The 20,745-nt window shown below is 43.6% G+C and overlaps 1 protein-coding gene across 14 annotated transcripts in view; it reads right to left on the bottom strand.

The window, feature by feature from the left end:
* ADGRL3 (adhesion G protein-coupled receptor L3) overlaps nt 1–20,745 on the bottom strand; it is a 527,115-nt gene that overhangs the window by 69,832 nt on the left and 436,538 nt on the right. For all 14 annotated transcript variants that reach the window (XM_040596934.1, XM_040597007.1, XM_040596917.1 and 11 more), the window contains 4 exons: nt 12,713–12,896; nt 11,773–11,895; nt 9,567–9,775; nt 8,707–8,883 (listed from right to left, as the gene is read on the bottom strand). In XM_040596934.1, coding sequence (XP_040452868.1) covers nt 8,707–8,883; nt 9,567–9,775; nt 11,773–11,895; nt 12,713–12,896 — 693 coding nt within the window. The remainder of the gene's footprint in view (nt 1–8,706; nt 8,884–9,566; nt 9,776–11,772; nt 11,896–12,712; nt 12,897–20,745) is intronic.

Below are 20,745 nucleotides of genomic sequence, written 5' to 3'. Positions count from 1 at the left end.
AAATCATTCTTTCTCTCAACCAAGGCTGCTGGGGAATGGCAGGAGAACATCTCCCTGACCAGCCCCACCAGCTCACCTGATTAGATCGCCCTGTCAGGCTGAAGTGACCAAGAGCTCTTGGGCTGTGTGAGTGGGGCAAAGCAGCTGATGTGCTCAGATGCAGGCAGAAAGAAACGGCAGACTTTGGCCATAACATCCAGATGCAGCCAACAGCACAGAGTCATCTATCCCAAGACAAAGTTAGCTTAGCACAGGAAAATTTTTCAAGGGCTTCTTCCCCTGCATGAGATGAATCTCACAGGTCTCAGCTCCTGTACCTCTATCACAAAACTATAATTCTGCTGACTTTAAGACACAATGCAGGAATTAGAAGTGGTTTTGCTCCTGGAGAGGGATCCTGTCATCTAGGTTGGTCTTCCTCAGGGAAGGGCCATTTGCCCCAAAGCTCACCATACTTCGCAAGAAATGCAGACTTTATTGCTGCGGTATTATTATCACTCTTATTACTCTTCTTTTTAATATTAATTGCAATGATAATACTGATTTTATGTACATTACATCCATCCCTGGAGCGCTGGAAAACAACCATAAAATCTACTTCTCCGTAATTACAACTTCCTTTCCCAACCTCAACCAACTCACAAAAGAACAAACAAAAAGCAATAATAAACTTGGAACGATTTAAAAACACCTTGGGGTGGGGGTATGTAAATTCTAGTAAAGTCCAAGAGAAGCGAGCTGGATTTCAAAGGCTGGGTGCACTGTCCTGTTTGGGATGCCCAATTTCAGGTGCCATGGCAGAGCTGACGAGCCAGGGAGGAGCTGGCAAGGCTGACAGCCTTCCCATGGCAGTGCCAAGTGCCCCTAGGCCAGGCACACCCAGAGCTTTTACGCAAGTCCAACTAAAGGGAATTTGCCTTTTGCTGGAGACTGAAACTTGTAAAACACTGTACTGCCACAGGCTACAAAGCAGAATAATATGGGAAAAGGAGGAATCGTGGTAATCATTCCTCAATATTATGAGACTATTCTTGCCGCCACCCAATTGCTATGTGACAAATAAGGGAGCAATGTACCTAAATTACACAGTTGGTGTACAGCGTTCCAGGGTTAAATATGATAAATAGCACACCAAAATTTTGTACCTGGGTCACAGTCTCTGAGCCTGGTCCCTCAACTGCAGAGACACACAAGAGGAGCAGATCTTCTCATTACCCTGCCCAGCACTGTTCAGGCACTCCCTGACTGAAGATTAAATAGCTTTGACGTACACGCTAATGATATTCTTCCAGCATCCTGCAAGCCCTAGAGTCCCTAAGGCATGGAAAATATATCTGAAACCACCAGTGTATTGGTAACAGTCAACTCTTGCTTCTGGATAATCTTCCCAAAGACCTAGGCAACCAGAAGAGCCCACGGAGGGTACCAGATGTTAATCCAAGGGACAATTTCCTGACAGCACCAATCAAACACCTCCTTATCCAAATGCACCATGGCTGTCAAGACCGGTGCTACACGGCCCAGCATGCAAGCCAGTGGGGTTTTTTACCACTAAGTTGTGATAGCTTTACAGGTAAACTGTCATGCAGATTATTTTCAGCACAGGAACAACTTAATGAGTAACTGAAAGAAATAAAATAATCTACTTCAGTGAAAGGGTTTCTATATTAAGTATGTTTTACATTTATGATTTAAGCATGCACCTGACCCAAAGCCCAGTGAAAGACTTCCCTGGCTTTGGAATAAAGCCCCACTTTTGCTCCAGTGGGACCAAGAGCGACAGAAGGAGAGCGCTGAGTGTAACCTGTGCAGGAGGAGTTAAGGTAGCACTGGTAGCAACCCCAGCAGGGTGAGCAGGCAGCCTAGGTATTATCCAGGCTGGGAAAATCAACAAGCAGTTCTTGCAGCACCTGTACACCAGAGCTGAGCTAATAAAAACAAATCCCAGGGAATGTCAGCTTATGACAGAATGGCTCTCCCTGAGATGAACAGCCATTTCCTCCCTTATTAAAAACATCAGTAGAAGAAAACAGCCGCCAAAGCGAGCTGCCAGCAGCAAAGGACACATTCCTTGGCCTAATCTGTCCCTCCAGGAATGGAAAGAATAATATGTTTGGGGGTGGAGGAATAAGCAAGCAGTAAATAAAAACACAATGTCATTGACTAGCTTAGTTATGACCGCCTGGTGCCTGGTGGGAGCTGGCAGTGTGCTGGGCTGGGCAGAGACCCAAGCGGGACACGTTTGAACCCCTGTGCATTGCTGATGGTGCTCCTTGGATCTGTACCTCTCTGGGGCCATGTGGGCTCCCTTTGCCCTTCTTCCCCCATTGCTAGTGTTGAGAAAGGATTACTGCTACAACTTGGCTGTAATGTTTCATGGCTAAGAAGCAAATGGTTTTGTAGATTTGCCAAAAGCATCAGCTGGGCTACATGGACCAGGAGGAAACCCCAAGGGCTCCTACAGCATGTCTGGGCTGGCTAATGGCATTGTCTGCTGTGGCTATGCAAGCACGAGAACTTTCAAGGGGGCTTTCCCCTGTCTGTGGCCAAGAATGATATGAGCTGGGTGGATCCCACTGCTTTAGCACTCATCCTCTCCCTTTTCCCCAAGGATGCACCGAGAGAGGCAGGCAGCCCTGTCCCACAGTGGACACAGCAGCTGTGGGCCTGGTACATACCCCCACAGTGCTCTGCAAAGGCAATGCTGTCATGGGCACCATCAGGTCCTAACACAGGAATAAAGAGAGCTTAATTACCACCTGAAGCCCCTGTGCAACATCACTGTCTTCTGACTAAGGCTCAGATGCCTCAGCAGTCCTGTAAGGTTGTTTAGCCACTTTTCCTCTCCCTCCCCCAGTCCTCAAAGTTGCCTTTATATTCTGCACAGGCCACACAGACCACCTTCCTCCTCCTTTGCCTTCCTTGATAAGATGAAGGCCGCCTAGAAGTATCCTTCCCGACAAATTTCTCCCCCAAATGCAACATCCTTCCAGTGACTGACAGAAGCAGCAGCCAGAACAAGCTGCAGAAATCCCCACGGCCAGAATGAAGTGATACGGGGGCAGGTACGCACAGAGAAATGCGTACAGACCTCACCACCCCATGTGTTACAAATGCTGCTGTGGATGCAGCACATGACAAGAGCCCAACGTTTCCATCATACTCACCAACACCACTGCAACTGAGATGCAGTTGAGGTGAGATCTAGTTCTGTAGAGGAGGGGAGGCTTGGGACAACAATTGCATTCATCATCCTGCCCTCCTGTGCTGGCTGGATCTAGTAAAGCAGCGCAGCTCTGGTTTCTCATAAGGCATCTCCAACCCCAGAAATGAGATACGGGGGCTGTGCCAAACTCAGTGTAGACATCTGCCCAGGCAAGCTGCTGGCTGGTTAATTTCAGTTCCCAGAAAAAATCTGGTCACAGCATCATCAGCTTCTGCTGATGCACTGGTGGTCTTACGCAGTCTGGTGCCAGGAGAGAGTTCAGACATGGCTCCACCACACCACAGCCAACACCTTCACTTTGGTCCTTGTGTTCACCCGCTCTCAGCCAGAAAGGAAGGAGGTAGCAAGAAACAGGGCAAGGCTTAGCACCTGCCTATGGGAGCTGCTGGATTTGCACATTTTAGGACAGAGGATCAGGAAACCCTGCAGAGCAATGCTGTCCCCATGCTCTGCAGCACAGCTCTGCACTGTGCAACTAGCCCTGGCTCACAGATTGAAGAGTCAAGAAGTGTGATGCTAAGCAAACATGTACCTGTTGGACTGAGGGGAAAGCAAGCTGTGGCTAATAAGCTGCTGTGTGCTCAAATTTCTGACACCTCTAAGCGCTGAGCTAAGAAACTGCAAATTCAAGGGCTTGGAGTATGTGTTTCTGAAGGCAGCCTCTAAATGTTCTCAGGTTGGACACCCAAATATGGCTACCTGAGATCCAGGTGAATGCTTTGGGGAATGCAGAGGCAAGGACCAGTGAGACATCCAGCATGACAGAACTAGAAACAGTAAGACAAAACTAGGGCTCAACCCAAACCAATGTCTCAAATTGAGGCTGGGGAACTCAAGGAACTCCCTGGAGCAACTTCCTGCCCACCTACACAAAAAGATCAAGGCCTGTTACCAACAGTTATCAACTCTGAATTAACCCTACAGGCATAGATTTCTTGACCTAATAGGTATATTTGCCCTAAGGTATAACCAAATGTGCTGTTTATAACTCCTTGGGAGTTCATCGAAGTCAGACTTTTGTTCCCAACACAACATATATAACACAATAAATACAAATACTGCTGTATTTTGAATTTTAAAATCTCATTGAAGACAGGCACATTTAATAACTTTTCTGCTTAATTAAAACTGTTCTTTTTCAATAACATTTTAGAATAAGTTATTTTTTTACATTGTGTAAATAATTTTTTTTTTTGGAGAATGAACCCCTTTGATAGTACAAAATGATTTGTCTTGCAAAATTCATTACACAGCGGTTTCAGTAATTTCATTCTGCAGTTAGGATGTTTCTGCAGTCCTGCACACACTTATGCTTTCATTCACTGCTCTTCAGTCCCACAAGTACTAATATATGGGTAAGCCAGCACTGCAATAACTTCAGCTTGCTCTTTATATCTGAAATGGCTGTATTGCTTTAGGCAATGGACCACTGCATTCCATTTAGACTTCATATATTTTTATTCCTTTCTCTCCTTAGCTTGCCTTACGCTTCCATTCCCCAAATAATTAGCATGGTGTAACATGTTTGTAGGATAGAATAACATCCGAATGCTTCCAATTAATTTTTACAGTTAAAACAGCTTTCTTTTCCCCCCCCTCTTTCTTTCTTTCTTGTTTTATTTATTTATTTATTTTTAAAAGAAGAGTGAGCTCTGGCATTCACTACATACTGATAAGCAACATTTATCTACCCTGAGGTACCTTTGCTTATTCTGTTTTGCGTGGGTTTTTTAATTGCATTTTCCCACCAGCTCTAAACATGTTTTCTGGCTGCATATTTTTCCCATGGTACATTTAAGATGCATCTGCTATAATTAATATAATGCAAAGTGCAAGCTTATATGAGAAACAGCTTGTAAATTTTGAATAATTCTGCAGCAATTACTTAGGTAGAATAGTTTATTTAACTATGGGCTTTGTCCCATGGCATAGAAACCACCATGTTTTTATAGCATTAAATGGTTATAACAAATATCCTATCAATTCGAACAATAGAGAGATATTTTACACAGGTCTCATCTACGTTAAACATATCTCATTATTTAACAAAATATCTGTAAGACTGTAATACTTTTCTGTAAGAGGTCAAATGAACTTCATAGATAATGAAAACAGTGATTTGTTTCCATGTCTTAAAATCTCTCTTCAAATGGAGGTTCTCATTTTTCCTGGTAAATTGTCTGAAAGGGCAATGAGCACTGCTGGTCTGCAAGGTCACCCCTTGCCAGGAGGATGCATCGGCAAGGTCCAGCTCATAGGTCATTACGGTCCTGCTGTCTTCTTCCCATGCTAGCTGGGGCTCTGACAGCAGCTGGAGGGGCACCTGCAGGTTTGCTTCATCACTCTTCCCAGCAACTATGAGTCCTGACCGTGTGCACAGCAGGCTCTTGGTCTAGGGCACCATTATTTACCCCACTGAAATATACGAGTGAATAAGAAACTCTGGGCCCAACTAATTTTAACAGGCAGAAAGCATCTTCAAATTAAAATTGCCTCCTCTTAATCGGGTACTGTCCTATTAAGACTAGAATTGATCCCAGCAACTTCTGCTCTTGAAGCACACTAATAAATCCCTGCCACCATAGTCAGCCAATGTAATTTTCTGCCCCTTCGGACAAAGACATATTGCTGTTTCATGCTAAAGAGCGAGACGGCCATCAATCACCTCCTCAGTGGTGCCACCTTCCAGCTCAGCCTTGCCACATATACTCTGCTAATAATTAAATCCCAGCCTGTAACTCACAGAGTAACCATCGAGGTCTCCTCCAGAGAACACGCTCTTTTGCCATGCTACCAGGGAGGGAGATCATTCATGACCAGAAGTGACACTTGTCAAACTGGTGCTGGCTTTTGATTAAGGAGCAGGACTCTGATGTCTGCTTCGCATGATGCCCAGCATTCAGTTTCATTAGGTGGGGTGCTGTGATTACTTATTACACTAAAGGATGCTCCCTATGGATCCAAAAATCCAACAAACTCAAGTCAGTACAGTATAAGTCTCAATGACAGAAGAAAATTGTTTCTGTTGCAAAACTCCTAAAATATTATTAATTATTATGTGTATGACAGTCCTCTTTAGAGATCCCAGTCACTGGCCAGAGCACTGCTGGAAGAAGTTCTGCACAAGCACGCAACATCTCTTCAAGGACTGTTCCACCTCCAAGAACACTTAAAGGTCTTTGAGGCAAGGAATGCCTTTTCGTACAAGCCATGAGACAACGAAACGGCTCAAAAGCATGCCTATGAGAGATGAGTGTGAGCCAGTGAATGACAACAACCCTCATTTATTTCAAAACTTCCACTTTTCCAAATGAGCAGGTGTTCTGCTGCAAACACCTTAAAATCAACTCATTGCATCAGCATAAGGAATGTCATACTAGCCACCCCCCAGGTTTGCCAAGAGCCACACGGCCAGCTCCACCAGCAGACTGGAGCAGGATGGTACTGTCAGGAAGAGCAAGGTGACTAGCAGCTAGAGGGAGGAGTTGCAGATGTTTGCATGGTACGCACCTGCCTTTGCCCTCGGACTGGGACATCGCTAAAGCTGACATGCCAGGAAGCTGTCCGGTTACATCAGTCAGCTAAGTGGAACCAATTTGGCTCTTACAGCAATGATACTTTTGTTGCAGCCAAATGACAAAACATGACCTGAAAGTCTTGAGGGCTCATGTTAACACCCAGAACCACCCACCAGCTATCAGCAGCTGGCTTGGCACTCAGGAGGCTTCCAGCTGTAGCTCTTCCCAATCTGAGCATTGGGCAAACTTCTCTTTCCGGAAGATAACACCAGTGCTACTAGTCCAATGGTGCTTGGGTGAAATGCTGTGCAGACAAGGCTGACCAGCTTGCAGTTTAGGAAGAGGCTTGCTCGGCACTAGCCTGTATCTGCACCACGCAGCAAGGATCACCCTCATTCACACCAGTGAAGTGGAAAGCTATCTGCATTTCCCAGGTGTGACCTCTGACTTCAGTGACTCCGGTATATCTGTTAACTCCAGGCAGGTGATAATGAGCCAAAACACCTTTCTTTTGAAAATTCAAGCAGTTGTAGGAAAATGGCAAAAATAGACTTGGACTTCAGAATGGCATTAACCTGTAAACACGTGCTCTGAATAAGCCATTTCTTCAGACATCTCTCAGGATAATGCCACAGTCATTTAATAGCATGTCTCCGGGACTGGTAGTGACTCCTGCAGAACACAAGGGATATGTAATCCTGCAGCAGCAGCAGATCTATCCTGCCCCTCTCAGCTGGCCCCAGCTGTTGTGGCAAATGTGCTGCCAGGCTCCCATTTATTTTTTTGAAGAGCTTTTGTCATGTGTGTCGGTGCTTTAATATATATTTTTACTGTGGTTCTTCACATTCCTCTTCAGATTACCAAACAAAACAAAAATATACAAAGGAGTGACACTGGAAGACTATTTGAGAAAAGGTCTTTTAAAACTGTAATAGCTTTTGTGGTTATGCAGCCATGGAAGTGGCTCTAAAATGTTCTACCTGCATGGAAGATGCCAGATCCACATCTAGCTCAGAGCCGTGGGTTCTGCTGCAGTGCCAGGCACATGAAATGGAGGCACTGCAATACAGAGAATCACCAGGCCAAAATCTTTTGGGCACCAGGGCCTTCTCATCTTCTTTCTACAGCAGCTGAGATGTTCTCAGTCAAAGACAGCCAAGACAACTCAGGAAATGGAGGATCATCTCAACCATTCTCCCATTCTGGAATAAAATCCTGAATGAGTTCACTCCTCAAGCTACTGCTACCATGAGGAACATTTACTTCCAGGAGTAACTTCTTTAGCTCCAGTGGGGACAGTCATGTGGGAAAACAGAATTACACCATGGACCTAAATGCAGGCAAGGGAACTCGCTGATTATGTACTGGGCTCAGGTAGATGTGCAGTCTAGGCAGGATGGTATAAGGAGCTTCCTTTTTATGTGTAGCTCACTGTCACATAGCGAGATGCAGAGAATATATCTTTTTCCCTTAGCTGGAAGCTGGAGAATACTTTTGGTTTCACACTTGCACCTCACACAAACATGTGTGACAGTGTATCTGCAGCTGCTGCAAGCAGGACACACAACTTGTGCCCCACCAGGCAGGCTTTGCATACTTCTGTCCCACCCCCCAGGGTACTCACTACTCCCTGGTGGCACAGTGAGGACCCCATGAGCAAGGACCCAGCCAGGAGATGTTCTGCACTGGTAAGCCAAGGATGTGGCATTAGCTAATTCTGCTCATCACCCTCAGCTGAGAGCTGCACATGCCAGGAACTCAAGGCAGGCTTTATATCGGTGTGACTGTCTCCTGTTTCACCATATAGCAGAAGGAAGATTTACATCAGATGGTTTCCACTGTTAAGAGTAACTGTCACACAACAATCTCCCTGCTCCGCTCCAACTGCAGTAACAAAATGATGTTACATTGGCCACTTTTCCTGCCCACTGCATTGGCAGCTTGTGAATCTGCAATGCTTACCTTAACTTCCACGTGTGCCATGAGGACCGCAAAGTTGGTTAGGTGATTGCAGGAGCATGTGGTGTGTGTCTTGTTAGTTGTCAGGAGGCGACACCCCTGAGTGGACCAATACCCTGTCATTGTACGCTTTGTGTAGCTCCAGAACGAACAGTTCGGATTGAAATTTTCTTCTGACTGCTGCAGGGAAGAAATGAATAAATGCAATAAAAATGACAGAGTTTCAGAAATTTCTAAATGCACTATTTTTTTTCCCCAGAGGCACTTTGTAACTCTCACCCTTTAATTTTGGATAAACAAACACCAGCGGTTTATACGTCAAGTATTACCTGCCGATACCAGAGAAAGATTGCTGCTGCTGCTCTCTTTGCTAATGCAGACTTAGTTCTTTGTTCTTGATTAATTTCAGCCATAGACTAAATCCAGCTCTTCAAAACCAGACTGCTTCATTTGCATTGCAGAACAGAGAAATTAATTGCTTTAAGCAATCAACTTTTGCAATGACTGTGCTTGGCTAACAGGAGGACTAGCTGTCCTCTTTCACTCTAATTCCACTTCCCCCTAATATTCCCTGCCACCATGATAAAATAATATTATGGTGTATTCTAATATAGTGGTAGTTTTTAATTTACAGAATTATGTGTGTCAGCAACTGAGCAATGGGCATCAGCTCAAAGGAAAGTCTTTCTTTACTTTTATTAATGTAACGTAAAAGAGACATTCTCCATAAATAACACAGAGTGCAAAGGAACAAATGTATAATTCAAAATCTAATCAAGGACTGCTGGGGGCCTCACATCAGCCAACTTTTGCATCACTTTGTTTTAGATATTAGGAAAGAATCACTTTTCAAACTAACTCACCTTGATGTGCTTGACAGTAAACACCACAGGATCAGCCAGGTAAACCTTATTGCTGAACTCTTTGTTTATTGCTGCTGTGATGACAGGGGAGTTGACAATGACGGAGTGATTAGTCGACATTGCTTCTGTTCCCAACTTCATGCTGGCATTCTCCGTGGAGAGATAGGTGCCCAGGTTATTGTACAGCACAAAAGCTACTCTGATTTCACCTAGAAGAGCAGGAAAAGGTTAGATATCCAGGTCAGCACGGTGGGTGTGGGGTTTTTTGGTTTGTTTATTTTAGGTGACACATCTCTTCTCTGAACCAACGTTAAAACTTCTCTGAGAAAATGTGAAAGGACCAAAATGTGGCATATGAAACTCACCTTCCACCAATCCCAATGAGCACCACGAGGTGCAACAAGCAGCCCATGGATAAGAAGGCCAGAGCTGCCGTTCTCAACAGATTGGTCGGAAATAGACAGAGAAGGTGGGCTTATTTCTGGTGGCAGTGGGTACAACTGGCTCCAGAGAAAAAGGGGCCAGGTGGCCCATCTCCCACCTGACATAACACTTTATTCTCCAGGCTATGCTTTGGAAACGTGTTTGGTTCCGGCCTGTCACGCAGATGCAGTGTAACACTGTAATTTAGTCCATTAATAAATTAAGACTACCTCAGAAAAGTGTGGGGACAAATCTTGGAGAAGGAATCCAAAACTTTCCAAAACAAATCCAATCTCACATGAAGGGTAAAACAAAACTGCAAATATTTCATTTTAAAACATATTTATTTTCTTAATTTGCCAATCAGATACCCCCTCTTCCACAAAAAAACCACCATTAGGGAGCCTGCAGAAAACTCAGGCTACCAGACAATTGTTTTTATCTGAAACCATCCCGTTTGCCTTTTGTTTTGCACATTATTTCATATCCTGTAAAGAAGAATTTAATGTGATTAGTTTGCCTTTATATGTACTAGTTGGGGGGAGGTATTCTTTTGTTTCTATAGGAATCACCCCAGCTTCTGAGAAAAGTGAAGCACTGATGACTTCAAAGGTCCCTCCCAACCTAAATCCTTCTATGATAATTTTACTTCTAGCTCTTTGTTCACATCGGGGCAGGTGCCAGGCTGGTGCAAATTGATTGCACTCTGCTGATTTGACCAGAACTCCAGTGATACCATGCTTAGAAATACAGACTTCCCCTTCCTTGCTGCCAACACAGTTTCTCTTTCCCTAGAAATCTCCGAAGCCCACTAGCAGAGTGAAACTCCTGCACACTGGAGTTGTGCTGCGCATCTTGGGCTTCACACTGTCTCTAAGAGAAATACTTTTCTTCAAATCCTACTTGCAAAAGTACCAAACCCCATCAAGGAAGCCAATGGCAACACTTTCCTTCTGAACCACCAGACCAAACTTGTCTCTCAACAGCTTAACGCATCTGGTCTGGCTGTAATACCACCCTATCACTCATGTTCTCCCTGCAGTTATCAAAGCCCATACTAGAGCGCTTTCCCACTGCACACAAATTAAATTTTAAAGGAACTCAGAAAGAGGAGTATGTTGGGCCCATTGGTAGAAAGCCGGGGAGTTTGAAATTGGTCTATAGCAGGGCTGTAGAGATCAACAAATGTGTCTGCTCAGATTCCTGGTCTTGAAATAAATGGCTTGGCAGCATGAAGACTATTCACATATAAGATCATCTTTAATTTATACTATATCGGGAGGTTCACAAGCTTCAGAGAGAAAGGCATTGAAGATTTAGACTCATAACAGCTAATTGACCTTTTCTGCCATGTTTGCTCATTATTAATATTTGCTACTATTGTTTCTTCCCTCTCGCTTTTCAGATGTTTGTATGGTTCCCCACTGTGAAGCAGTGTACTCAAACAAGCCTCTTATCCCATCTGAAGCCTCCTATTGCAGATAACAGCAGTTAAAAACACTTCTCTGGACTCACCGTTGTGCTCCGACAGCCACATCATTTAAGGGTCTGATGCATCTTTACCAGCATGTAATACTTTTGAAGGCTGTGAATCACTCAGCAGTAACATACATTCACAGTCAGCCAACTTAGCTTGCACTCAAGGGCTTGAGCAACTGACACTACTGTTAATTTAAATATTAACATAGCAATTGATCGTATACTTACAACTGGTTAAACATAAAACAATGCTTAAAGCACAACTGATTCATGAGGTTGGTGCGGCTAGAGGTGCTGGACCTACCATTTCGACCATTTTGTTTCAAGGTATTTGCTGACAGCTGAATGGCACTCCCATGGCCCATGTTCTGGGGAAACTTCAGATCTTCCAGATTCCCATCTGTGCTTAGTCTCGCAACTTCCAGCTCTGTTTGCAAGAGAGACCGACACTAAGAAAAATCTTTACTGAAATAATCTTTGACATGATACCTCAAAGCTACAAAATGGTATTCCAGACCATTTGAGGGCAGAGGTATCAACTTACGACGTTTCATGCTAGACTGTGTTTGGGCTCCTATTTCTTTTTAAATCTTTGCCCTGAAGAAGTTTTAAATTTAATTTAAAAAAAAAAAAAAAAAAAGAGTGCAAATAAATTCTACTCTCTGTGGAAGACAAAAGACAACCAGTTCTTGTAAACAAGAACCTCAGGATATTAAGGACAATGGTTAAAATGAAAATCTGAAAATGCTAGTTCTTTGCCAGTGGCGATTGGTACTTTCTGTTAATGTTATCAGTGTGTGGGATCTATATTCATAGAAATAGAAAGAAGAGTTGCTCTCATTTTACATATGCACAGCGGGAGTGCTCGTTCTTTCCATAATGCTTGTTTTTTAATTAAAATCAACAATCAGCCAAATAAAGACACAAATTTGTATGAAATGAAACACAATTGCATTACAATGAACAATCTCCCTGTGAAGCGGTGCACTCATTGCTCTAGCACAAATTTTGCCAGGAGTAATAAAGGCAGGTTAGGTGCTCATTTCCCATGGGTTTTCAAGGGTAGAGAGCTGCCTCATCCCTTTAGGCTGTTTTGGAAAGACTTTTAAGCCCTTCAGACAATGGGCCAAGACATATCCAACAAATTGCTCTCCAGTTAATCTAGGGGACAAGACTAAAGCCAGGTTTCCCAGCCTTTACTCTCCTTCTGGCTGCTCTCAGTATTTACGGGATCTGTCCCTTACGGATGTTGTCAGTGTTTTCCCGGACAATGTCTGTCTTCAGCAGGTTATCAGCCAGCACGAAGGCACTGTCCTCCACGGTGTCAAGCAACTTGGTGGCTGCACGCTGCTGTTCGCTTGCGTTCAGGTCCCTCCACGCATTCAGAGCCTGTGGCTGCAGGAGGTTGTTCACCGTCTCCACCATGGCCTGCAAGGGACAGGGATCGAGTGAGAAAGGGCTCTAGTGAACCTAAAGCACTATTGAGACCTTTGACATATGCTCAGTCCCATCCTGCACACACATCGGTTTATAGGGAGAGGACAGCATCTCACTTCCCCACCCACCGGGGCAGCCTGCAACGGAGCTAGGCATCATTTATGCCATTGGATGGGAGAGGGAGGAAATGTCCATTTTATTCTAAATGCAGGCTGGCAACAGCACTTCCCTGCTTCTGTGATGAGCAGCTCTGGGCTTGCAGTAAGAAGGAATTAGGGGGTTGGGGGCGGGGGCGGGGGGGGAGATGAGAAAATCGTTAAGGAAACACGCACGAAAATAGATTTCAAAAACCATCTGTGAAGCAGGTTGCTGATACCTGCAGCAACAGAATTCACGAGTAGGGCTGGGGCACTCAAGAAATGTATGTAGTATCTGCAAGGGCTGTGCTCCTTAGAGCGCTTCCCATCACATAACCTCTGGCAGGCAGTCATGAAAACACAGAGATAGTTGAGTTACACAACTTCATCCAGAGAAGCAGCAGGTGCCTGTAGAGATTTAGTTAAGACACTACATTTCAAATCGCTCCATTCAGGAAGGAGTCAGCCCCATGGTAACAACTTCAGTCCCTCCTGTGGTGCACCTTCTGCCCTGGGCTGCCATGCACAAAGAGCTCTCCCATGGAGAACTTCCCACAGGTTAATCTGGATGTGCATCCAGGATCGCACAAAGCTGCACTGGCTTCCTGATTGCAAAATTACAGCAGTTGAGCCTACCCAACCTGAAGGTTTTGCTCAACCCGAACTCTCCAGCTTAGTTACTAATCAGAGCTGACTCAAGTACTTTCTCACTAAAGTTTTTTAATCAAACCAGCTGTATCAGTTGGTAGAACTGATTGTGCAGAGGAAAAAAAAAAAGGTACTTTGATTGTGCTGGTTATTGTCTAGCCACCAAGCTATCCTGACCTGCAAAGAAACACCTCCACTGCCAGCTAACGCTGACTGCAGAAATCAAGATTCCCTTTTGAGATAAGCTGCTGTTCTTAATAATCTTCTGTAGGCTAAATGCACGGGCATCGTACCCACACCTCTGTTCTGCAAGGCAAGGACAGTCCCATGGAATTTCAACACTGTAAGCCTAAAGGATGCCTCTTGGTCTCACTTTCATGACAATGCTTCAGTATTTACTCCTATTTCTAAACCCACCTGCACAACATGACCTGTGCAAAGAAGATGCAGCATAGCTCATTCTCCAGCAAAGCCCTCAGGAGGAGTGTTACAACAGCAACACATGGCACAGAGAAAGCAGGGCATCCTGACTCACTCACCAGTCATGTTCAGATACAAATGTGCAACAGGAGAATATCATCATAGCAAACCAGAATTTGACTTTATTGCTATATCCAGGTGACCTTCCAAAAAATTTCAATTACAGCAAGGTTCAAGAAGCAGCTTAGACAGCTAGACACGCCACTGCTGGTGCTTTTAACCCCAGAAAAGACATTTCACTGAGATACTGCCACGTGCATCTTCATCCTAAATATCCTTCAGGTTGGAAGGTTCCTCGTACTACCATGGCTCCTATTGGAAGACTAAACCAGAATCAGACTCCTCTGACAGTACAAAGCTCCTACTCACCAACCTACATCTATTAATGATCAATTAACTCATTTGTTCTTGTGCCAAGCTTCTCCTGTACCTTAAATAGATCTTCCCTGGTCCCCTGATTAATAGACAACATTTCTCCTGAGCCTTACAGTTGGTTTCCCAAAGTATGGAGCAATCCATGGTTCAACCACTGAAGCAAATCAAAATGGCTGAAAATCTTGTCCTCTGGTGCCACTGCAAAAGTATCTTTGCTATCAAGCCTTTACAATCCAGGACAGGAACCTCACTCTCATTTGCTGTTAAGTGGAACTTACTAACCATAAATCAATTTCTTAAACTGATTCTTAAACTGATTTTTTCCTATAGAGTCTAAAAAACATCTTAACACATTTAGTATGTGCACACAAAAAGCTGGCTGACTTTAATAGTCAAGAAGAAACAGTAAAAATCCATAGCATTTGGGGGGGGGGGGGTGTGTGTTCAGCGTTTTAAACTCTGGAAGCTTGATCTCTGTAGCTCTTAATAAAATTCTGTAGTTTACTTTGGTAGCTTATCTCTTTACAGGCAAAAAGGAGGTAGCATTCTTTTCCAGTGACCAAAAACCCTGACTATTTTGCTGTGCAGGTTCTCCACAACACGGTGTTTTCTTGCAAAGATCTTTTAGGCACAGAAAGTAGAAAATGAGAGTTTTTCTCCCCTTTCAATGTTACCCTGCACACTACAATTTGCCTTACTTCCATTTAGCTCAGCTACTAATGTTGTCTTTAAATCTCTGCTAGAACAACATCCTGGATACTTTTACCAGTATCTGAATGGTGAAAAGAGTCTTTGCAGCAGATCCAGCTCCTGGCTCTGTATGGAAAGGTAATACTTATTTGTCAAAACATGAAACAGATGCTGAAATATTTGTGTTACAGTGAAACATCTGCTGAAAAGATTTTTCTGAGGAAAAATCATTCTAGCTAATGTGTTTTTTATTTATTTTTTGAAGTGTGTGCGAAGTTTGAGAGGGAACACCAGTCAGACCTAATGTGCCACTTCCCGCACAACATGTACTCCACACCCAATGGACGAAGTGCTGGTGAGCATCCATCCTCTTGAAGTGACTAACCTGAAACCAGCCACTTCATACCACCTTGGTTCTGGGGGCTGACACAAAAGTTTCAGAAATATTTCCAAGGAATCTGGGCCAGGTGCTTAGCATGTATCTGAACAAAGCTGGTAGATTGTCTCCATTGGCACTACATCTGAGACAAATTCAGTCCATAGCTTTTTCCAGAGGGTCACTCCCCTCACCTGTCTCAGTGCATTAATCAAGTGGTCCCTGCATTATATTTCTGAGTGCAGCACTTCATTATGCCTGAGTGCTGTGGGCTGAAGCCAAGGAGACGAGGTGCTAACGAAATGTTTGCATTTTGGACAGGAGCTGAGGTAGGTGTTTAAATGAAACAAAACAGCTGTTAAAGCAACTGTCTCTTGAGACAAAGATGCCAACTGGGAAAAGCTGGGCAGGGGAATGGGAACTGTGGGAAGGTAGGCACACAGAACAAGCATCAGCCTTTGCATTTAAGCTGAGCTGTCATAGTTTAGGCTGGTTCAGAACCCGCTCCCATGACTTTTGTGGTCTGCTGAAGCTCCAGCACAGAAGCAGCAGCAGTGCCAAGCTCCCAGGGAACCCTCACAATGAACAGCAGCAAGAGAGTTAGCCCTGATGGAGGACCTTTAAAATGAAGGCGGCATGAGATAGGTGTGCTTGGAAACCAATGGAATGATAGGTTTTACCTGTGATCCCCAGTGATCCTGATAAAGGTGGGGGCTTTCAGAGGGAGCCAGGAAAGTTCTAAACTAGTTTCATCCCACTTCAGTTTCAGAATTTAACATGCAGCCAAGCTGGGAGCCCAGACGCTCTCTAGTTTCTCTCCCCATTGAAAGCAGAAGGAACTACAGCAAGTATTACCCCCATTTAGGTGTCCCAAATCACATGAGATTAATCCTGTCCCTGAAGAACACAACACCTAATAAAGGATGCCTCATGGCTACCTCACTGAAGACCTTGTCCTTGCTTCCCAAGCTAGAGGGCCTCCTCTCCTGTGGTTTTCTTTTCTTCCCCTGCTTGATCCCTCTTCCAAATGCAGCTCAACTGGGTGAACAACTTCCAAAGCACCTTTGTGATTCTCATGCAAAATAAAAATGTTGGGCTTGGAGCCCAAACATACCTCAGCACCACCCCACATATGCACAGTGAGAAGGACAAAAGTAACTCAAATGACATCAAGGGAAGGCTTTCACACGGCATAGCTTGCTTGTTGGTAGCCTTGGTAGCCTAAGATCAAACAAGGGAAGAAGGGCATGGCAGAAGGGAGCCCAGAAGGAGGGCTTTCCATCTGCCTTTCTACCCTGAGATATGTAGGTGTAGCTGTATGCTGCCTGTGATGTCAGGGTACCTATACATGCAAAGCCAACCCACCTAAATACAAGTCCATGAAGAGCAACCATCGTGGGTCAGAGAATATTAGACTCGGTGGACCTTTCATCTCTCCAGCAGTGGTTACAATTGTATGCTGAGAGAAGAGCGAGAACATGCCAAGCATAGAAAACAAATCCCATGATGGTGATCCCTTCCATTATGTGGTCATACAGCACCACAGAGTGTACATTCAATGTAAATAAATGTTAGTAACTTGCAGATGGAGATTTTTTCCCCCAAATAAGGGCATCTGCTCATGGTTTCTTGCTTTTGTTCTGAGGTGACAAAAGTGAAACAAAATGTAAACCTACCTCCTCAGACACTTACAAATTGGTATTAAAAGATGTATTGTCAAAAGGCAACTAATTAGGAGCCTTACAGTAATTATACATTACTAAAAGGCCAATTGTACATATCACATTGATTTCCTTTGTGACAGCTACTTAATGCCATAAAACTGAATTCTTCTTGTTCATTTATTTTTATCTTTTCCTCCTCTAGAAGTGTCTGGTGAGAATATATGGCTATGTGACACACAGTTTAAACCTAGGAGGGGAGTATACAGCCAGTGATACCACATTTATTTATTTTTCAACGTACCAACATCCAAGGCACTGCTCTTTGACAAAAGCAGATACTGTAATGTAAAAAACTGTCTTTAATTGGGAGTTAACGCTGGAAATCACTAAGAGATTAGCGTTAGTTAGATGTACTCATCCCATCGCCAAATGTGGGATCAGACTGCAATGTGCTATGGTGCCTTAAGTACAGCAACCCAACCTTAGAAAACCAGCAGCTCTCCTACAGTTAGGAGCTCCCTAAATGTTTATTGTTCATTTTGGCCTCTCGCTGAGCAGCTGATGGAAGAACAAAAACCCTAAGAAACTTATGACTGGAGAAAATACTGCTTCGTGGCAAGTGAGTACCAGCAGGCCCTACAGGGAACATTGGTTGAATCCTTCTGCTGAGTGATCTTCAAATACTCAGTTTGTCTTTCCTTACAAAGGAGCACCTCCTAAGAGAAGACTGAACACAATGTATACATTATTTTGCATGGAACCTACATCAAGGTTTTATGTCCTAGGGCAGCTTCGAGAGAATGAGGACAGTGGCATAAGGCATTAATGCACCACTTTGGCAATGACATCTCTAATTACAATATCTTCATTTTTTTAACTTTTAAAGCCCTGTGTAATACTGCTAACACTTGTCTTCCTTGATCTCACCGGAACATTTCATGCAATGTGCTTTCAAAAATTAGGGTAGAGCTACAGCAACAAGGCTGTGCTTTGCATCAGTAGACTAAAATCACAGCTAGTGCATGAAACAAGCAGTGCTTGTACAGCTACCACTGTACCAAGGCCGTTTGCTGGCACTGCCTCAACAAAAAACGTTTGCCTATCCTTTCTGAGAACAGCAGCGCTAAGTCTGTAGAGTGAAATCACAGAGAGAGAGCCTCAGGCTGTGCTTATGGTCTGAGGTTCTGGTTTTGCCTGAGGTCTCCAGGTACTGCTCCAAAATAAGTGCATCATCTTTATTCAAAGCATGCAAAAACATTACTAGCCTACTTTTTAATAGCAGCTTGACATTTTATGGCAATCAGCAGAGGAAAAAAAGCATGAAAACCCTTTCAGGTCCACAGTGCACAGTGAAAATGAAAAACCCATCAGAGAGCAGACGCACTGAAATGTGGATATGGTTCAATGATCACATTATGCTTTCTTCCTTTTTCTTACTGGAAAGCAGTGCTACTTCAAAAAAGCTTACCTGCTTCCTTGTTCAAGAACTACTGGTTTTGCTCTGTATTCATATGAAACACCCAGTGCTAAACCAAAACCTTTTCTCAAGCTATCAGTATTTGCAAGCCTCCAAACTAATTGAGTTAAAGGCACAATCAATGCCATTGATGGCAAGTTCTGCTGGAAGCTGTGAGATTCTTGCCTCTGGCCAGAAAAAGCACCAGTACAAGAGAAACTCCCATTAACTCTGAATGGACATGGTGCAGCCAGAACGGCCACTTTGGAGGAGAGAACCAGCATGAAAGCATGGGTCTGGGCATGCAAGGAGCTGCTTCTGGCAAGTTTATTGCATTGAAAGGGATCAGCTAAGGAAATTATGTGTCTTTTTAGAGTGGCATATGAACAGCACGACAATCCCATTCTGCAGGGGTCACCAATCAAACTGGAACAGTCATCCATTCTGTGGGACTTCAGGTCAAAAATAGATGCCTATGTCATTTCTTCAGCTCCCAAAACACGTAAAATGTCATTTTGGCTAAATGTTGGCATTAAATCCTACTTCTTAGCTGAGAAGTGCTTTCAAATCTGTCTGACAAGGCTCTTCATCCTTTCATCGTTTTTCATCTTGTCATTTATTCTTTTAATTCCAAACTAAAATTTCTCTCATGTTAAAGCCTAAGTAAGCACACTGAAAACAATTTCCTACAGGGAAGCCCAGCCACTGTCTAAGGCTTTTTGCAAAGCAGTAAGGTCATCACAACACAATTATAACATTCAATAAAACAGACAAACACATATTTAGATTGAAACTTGCTGGATCACAAGTGCTTAAAAATAAATAAATCATCAGAATATCTGCTGGCAATCCCTGCTTTTTCCTTCAAAACTCAGCCAGAAGCACTAGCCTACATCTAATACCAGAGTGGTGATTGGCAACTGATGGTACCAGTTTTGGTGAACTGAGCCAAAACCTACAACTCATGGCAAAGGCAAAAGGAGAACTCCTGACCTTGCAGATAAATTTCTAAAATTACTCCATAGATTCAGAGGAAAATCTCTAAAGAAAAAGCACAAAATCTTCTCTTTTCAAGTCTACAGCAAATGTTTGTGCTGTGGATACAGGAACTATACTTACTCAGAAATGGCCTGAATTTCAGCAGCACTGAGAACTGACTGCAGTGAGAAGAAAGGCATTGACCTTTATTAAAATTAGGCCATCTACAAAATGCTTAACTACGGAATTAATGGTCTTGTGCTAGGCATGCAAGGTTTGCAATCTTGGCTTTGAACTACCAATAATCTCTTAATGGGACCACACAAAAAAATAGGAGATCTGAAAAATATAACAAGGTTACAAATTACAGGTTATGGTTTTGCTTTGCTTAGTATACAAGGAAGAATATTTTAAGGTCAGAAGGCATCTGTAGGACTGAAATAAAAGGAATTGATTGGGAAGAAGGAAGTAACATATGATCTATTTCAACTAATGAGATCTTCCCTGCAGAATAAGCTGAGAACTGCATTTATGAATCATCTGTATTTGCTGCCCTACTGTTCGGGATATGAGACTATACAAGCAACCGCTAGAGTAATTACACTGGGGAAGTGAGCAAAGCTGTAGCAAGAAAATAAAATGGCCTGCAAACAAGAAATGCCTCTTTGACACAATATCCATAGCCTTCAAAGGAACTCCTAGGGAGTCCGTGAGACTCATCCTTTCCTCCAACGGTCCAAATGAAAGGGACATCTTTCACTGACCTCTGCGGCAATTTGCACTGAGCCTTTTTACCCGTGCCACCAGATTCCATGACCGACTCAGACTAAAGCAGAGCAAACACACAGCAATGTAGAAAACGGTAGATTTTCTTCTGAGTTTTGCTATGTTACATGTGAGCACGTAACCTTAGGTGTAGCTCAGTTGTAGGTAGAGGAGTAGGTGGTCACCTTCCTTTTTAGTATTCATGTGAAGAATTTCAGAGTCCTGTGACAAACCCAAGGCTGCTGCTTTGATCCTCTTCTCCCCTAACAAC

The sequence above is a fragment of the Falco naumanni genome, chromosome 1 (genome assembly GCF_017639655.2).
Source record: "Falco naumanni isolate bFalNau1 chromosome 1, bFalNau1.pat, whole genome shotgun sequence".
In the NCBI taxonomy this organism is placed as follows: Eukaryota; Metazoa; Chordata; class Aves; order Falconiformes; family Falconidae; genus Falco; species Falco naumanni.
Note: the sequence above shows the minus strand (reverse complement) of the source record. Positions and strands in the feature narration are given on the sequence as shown.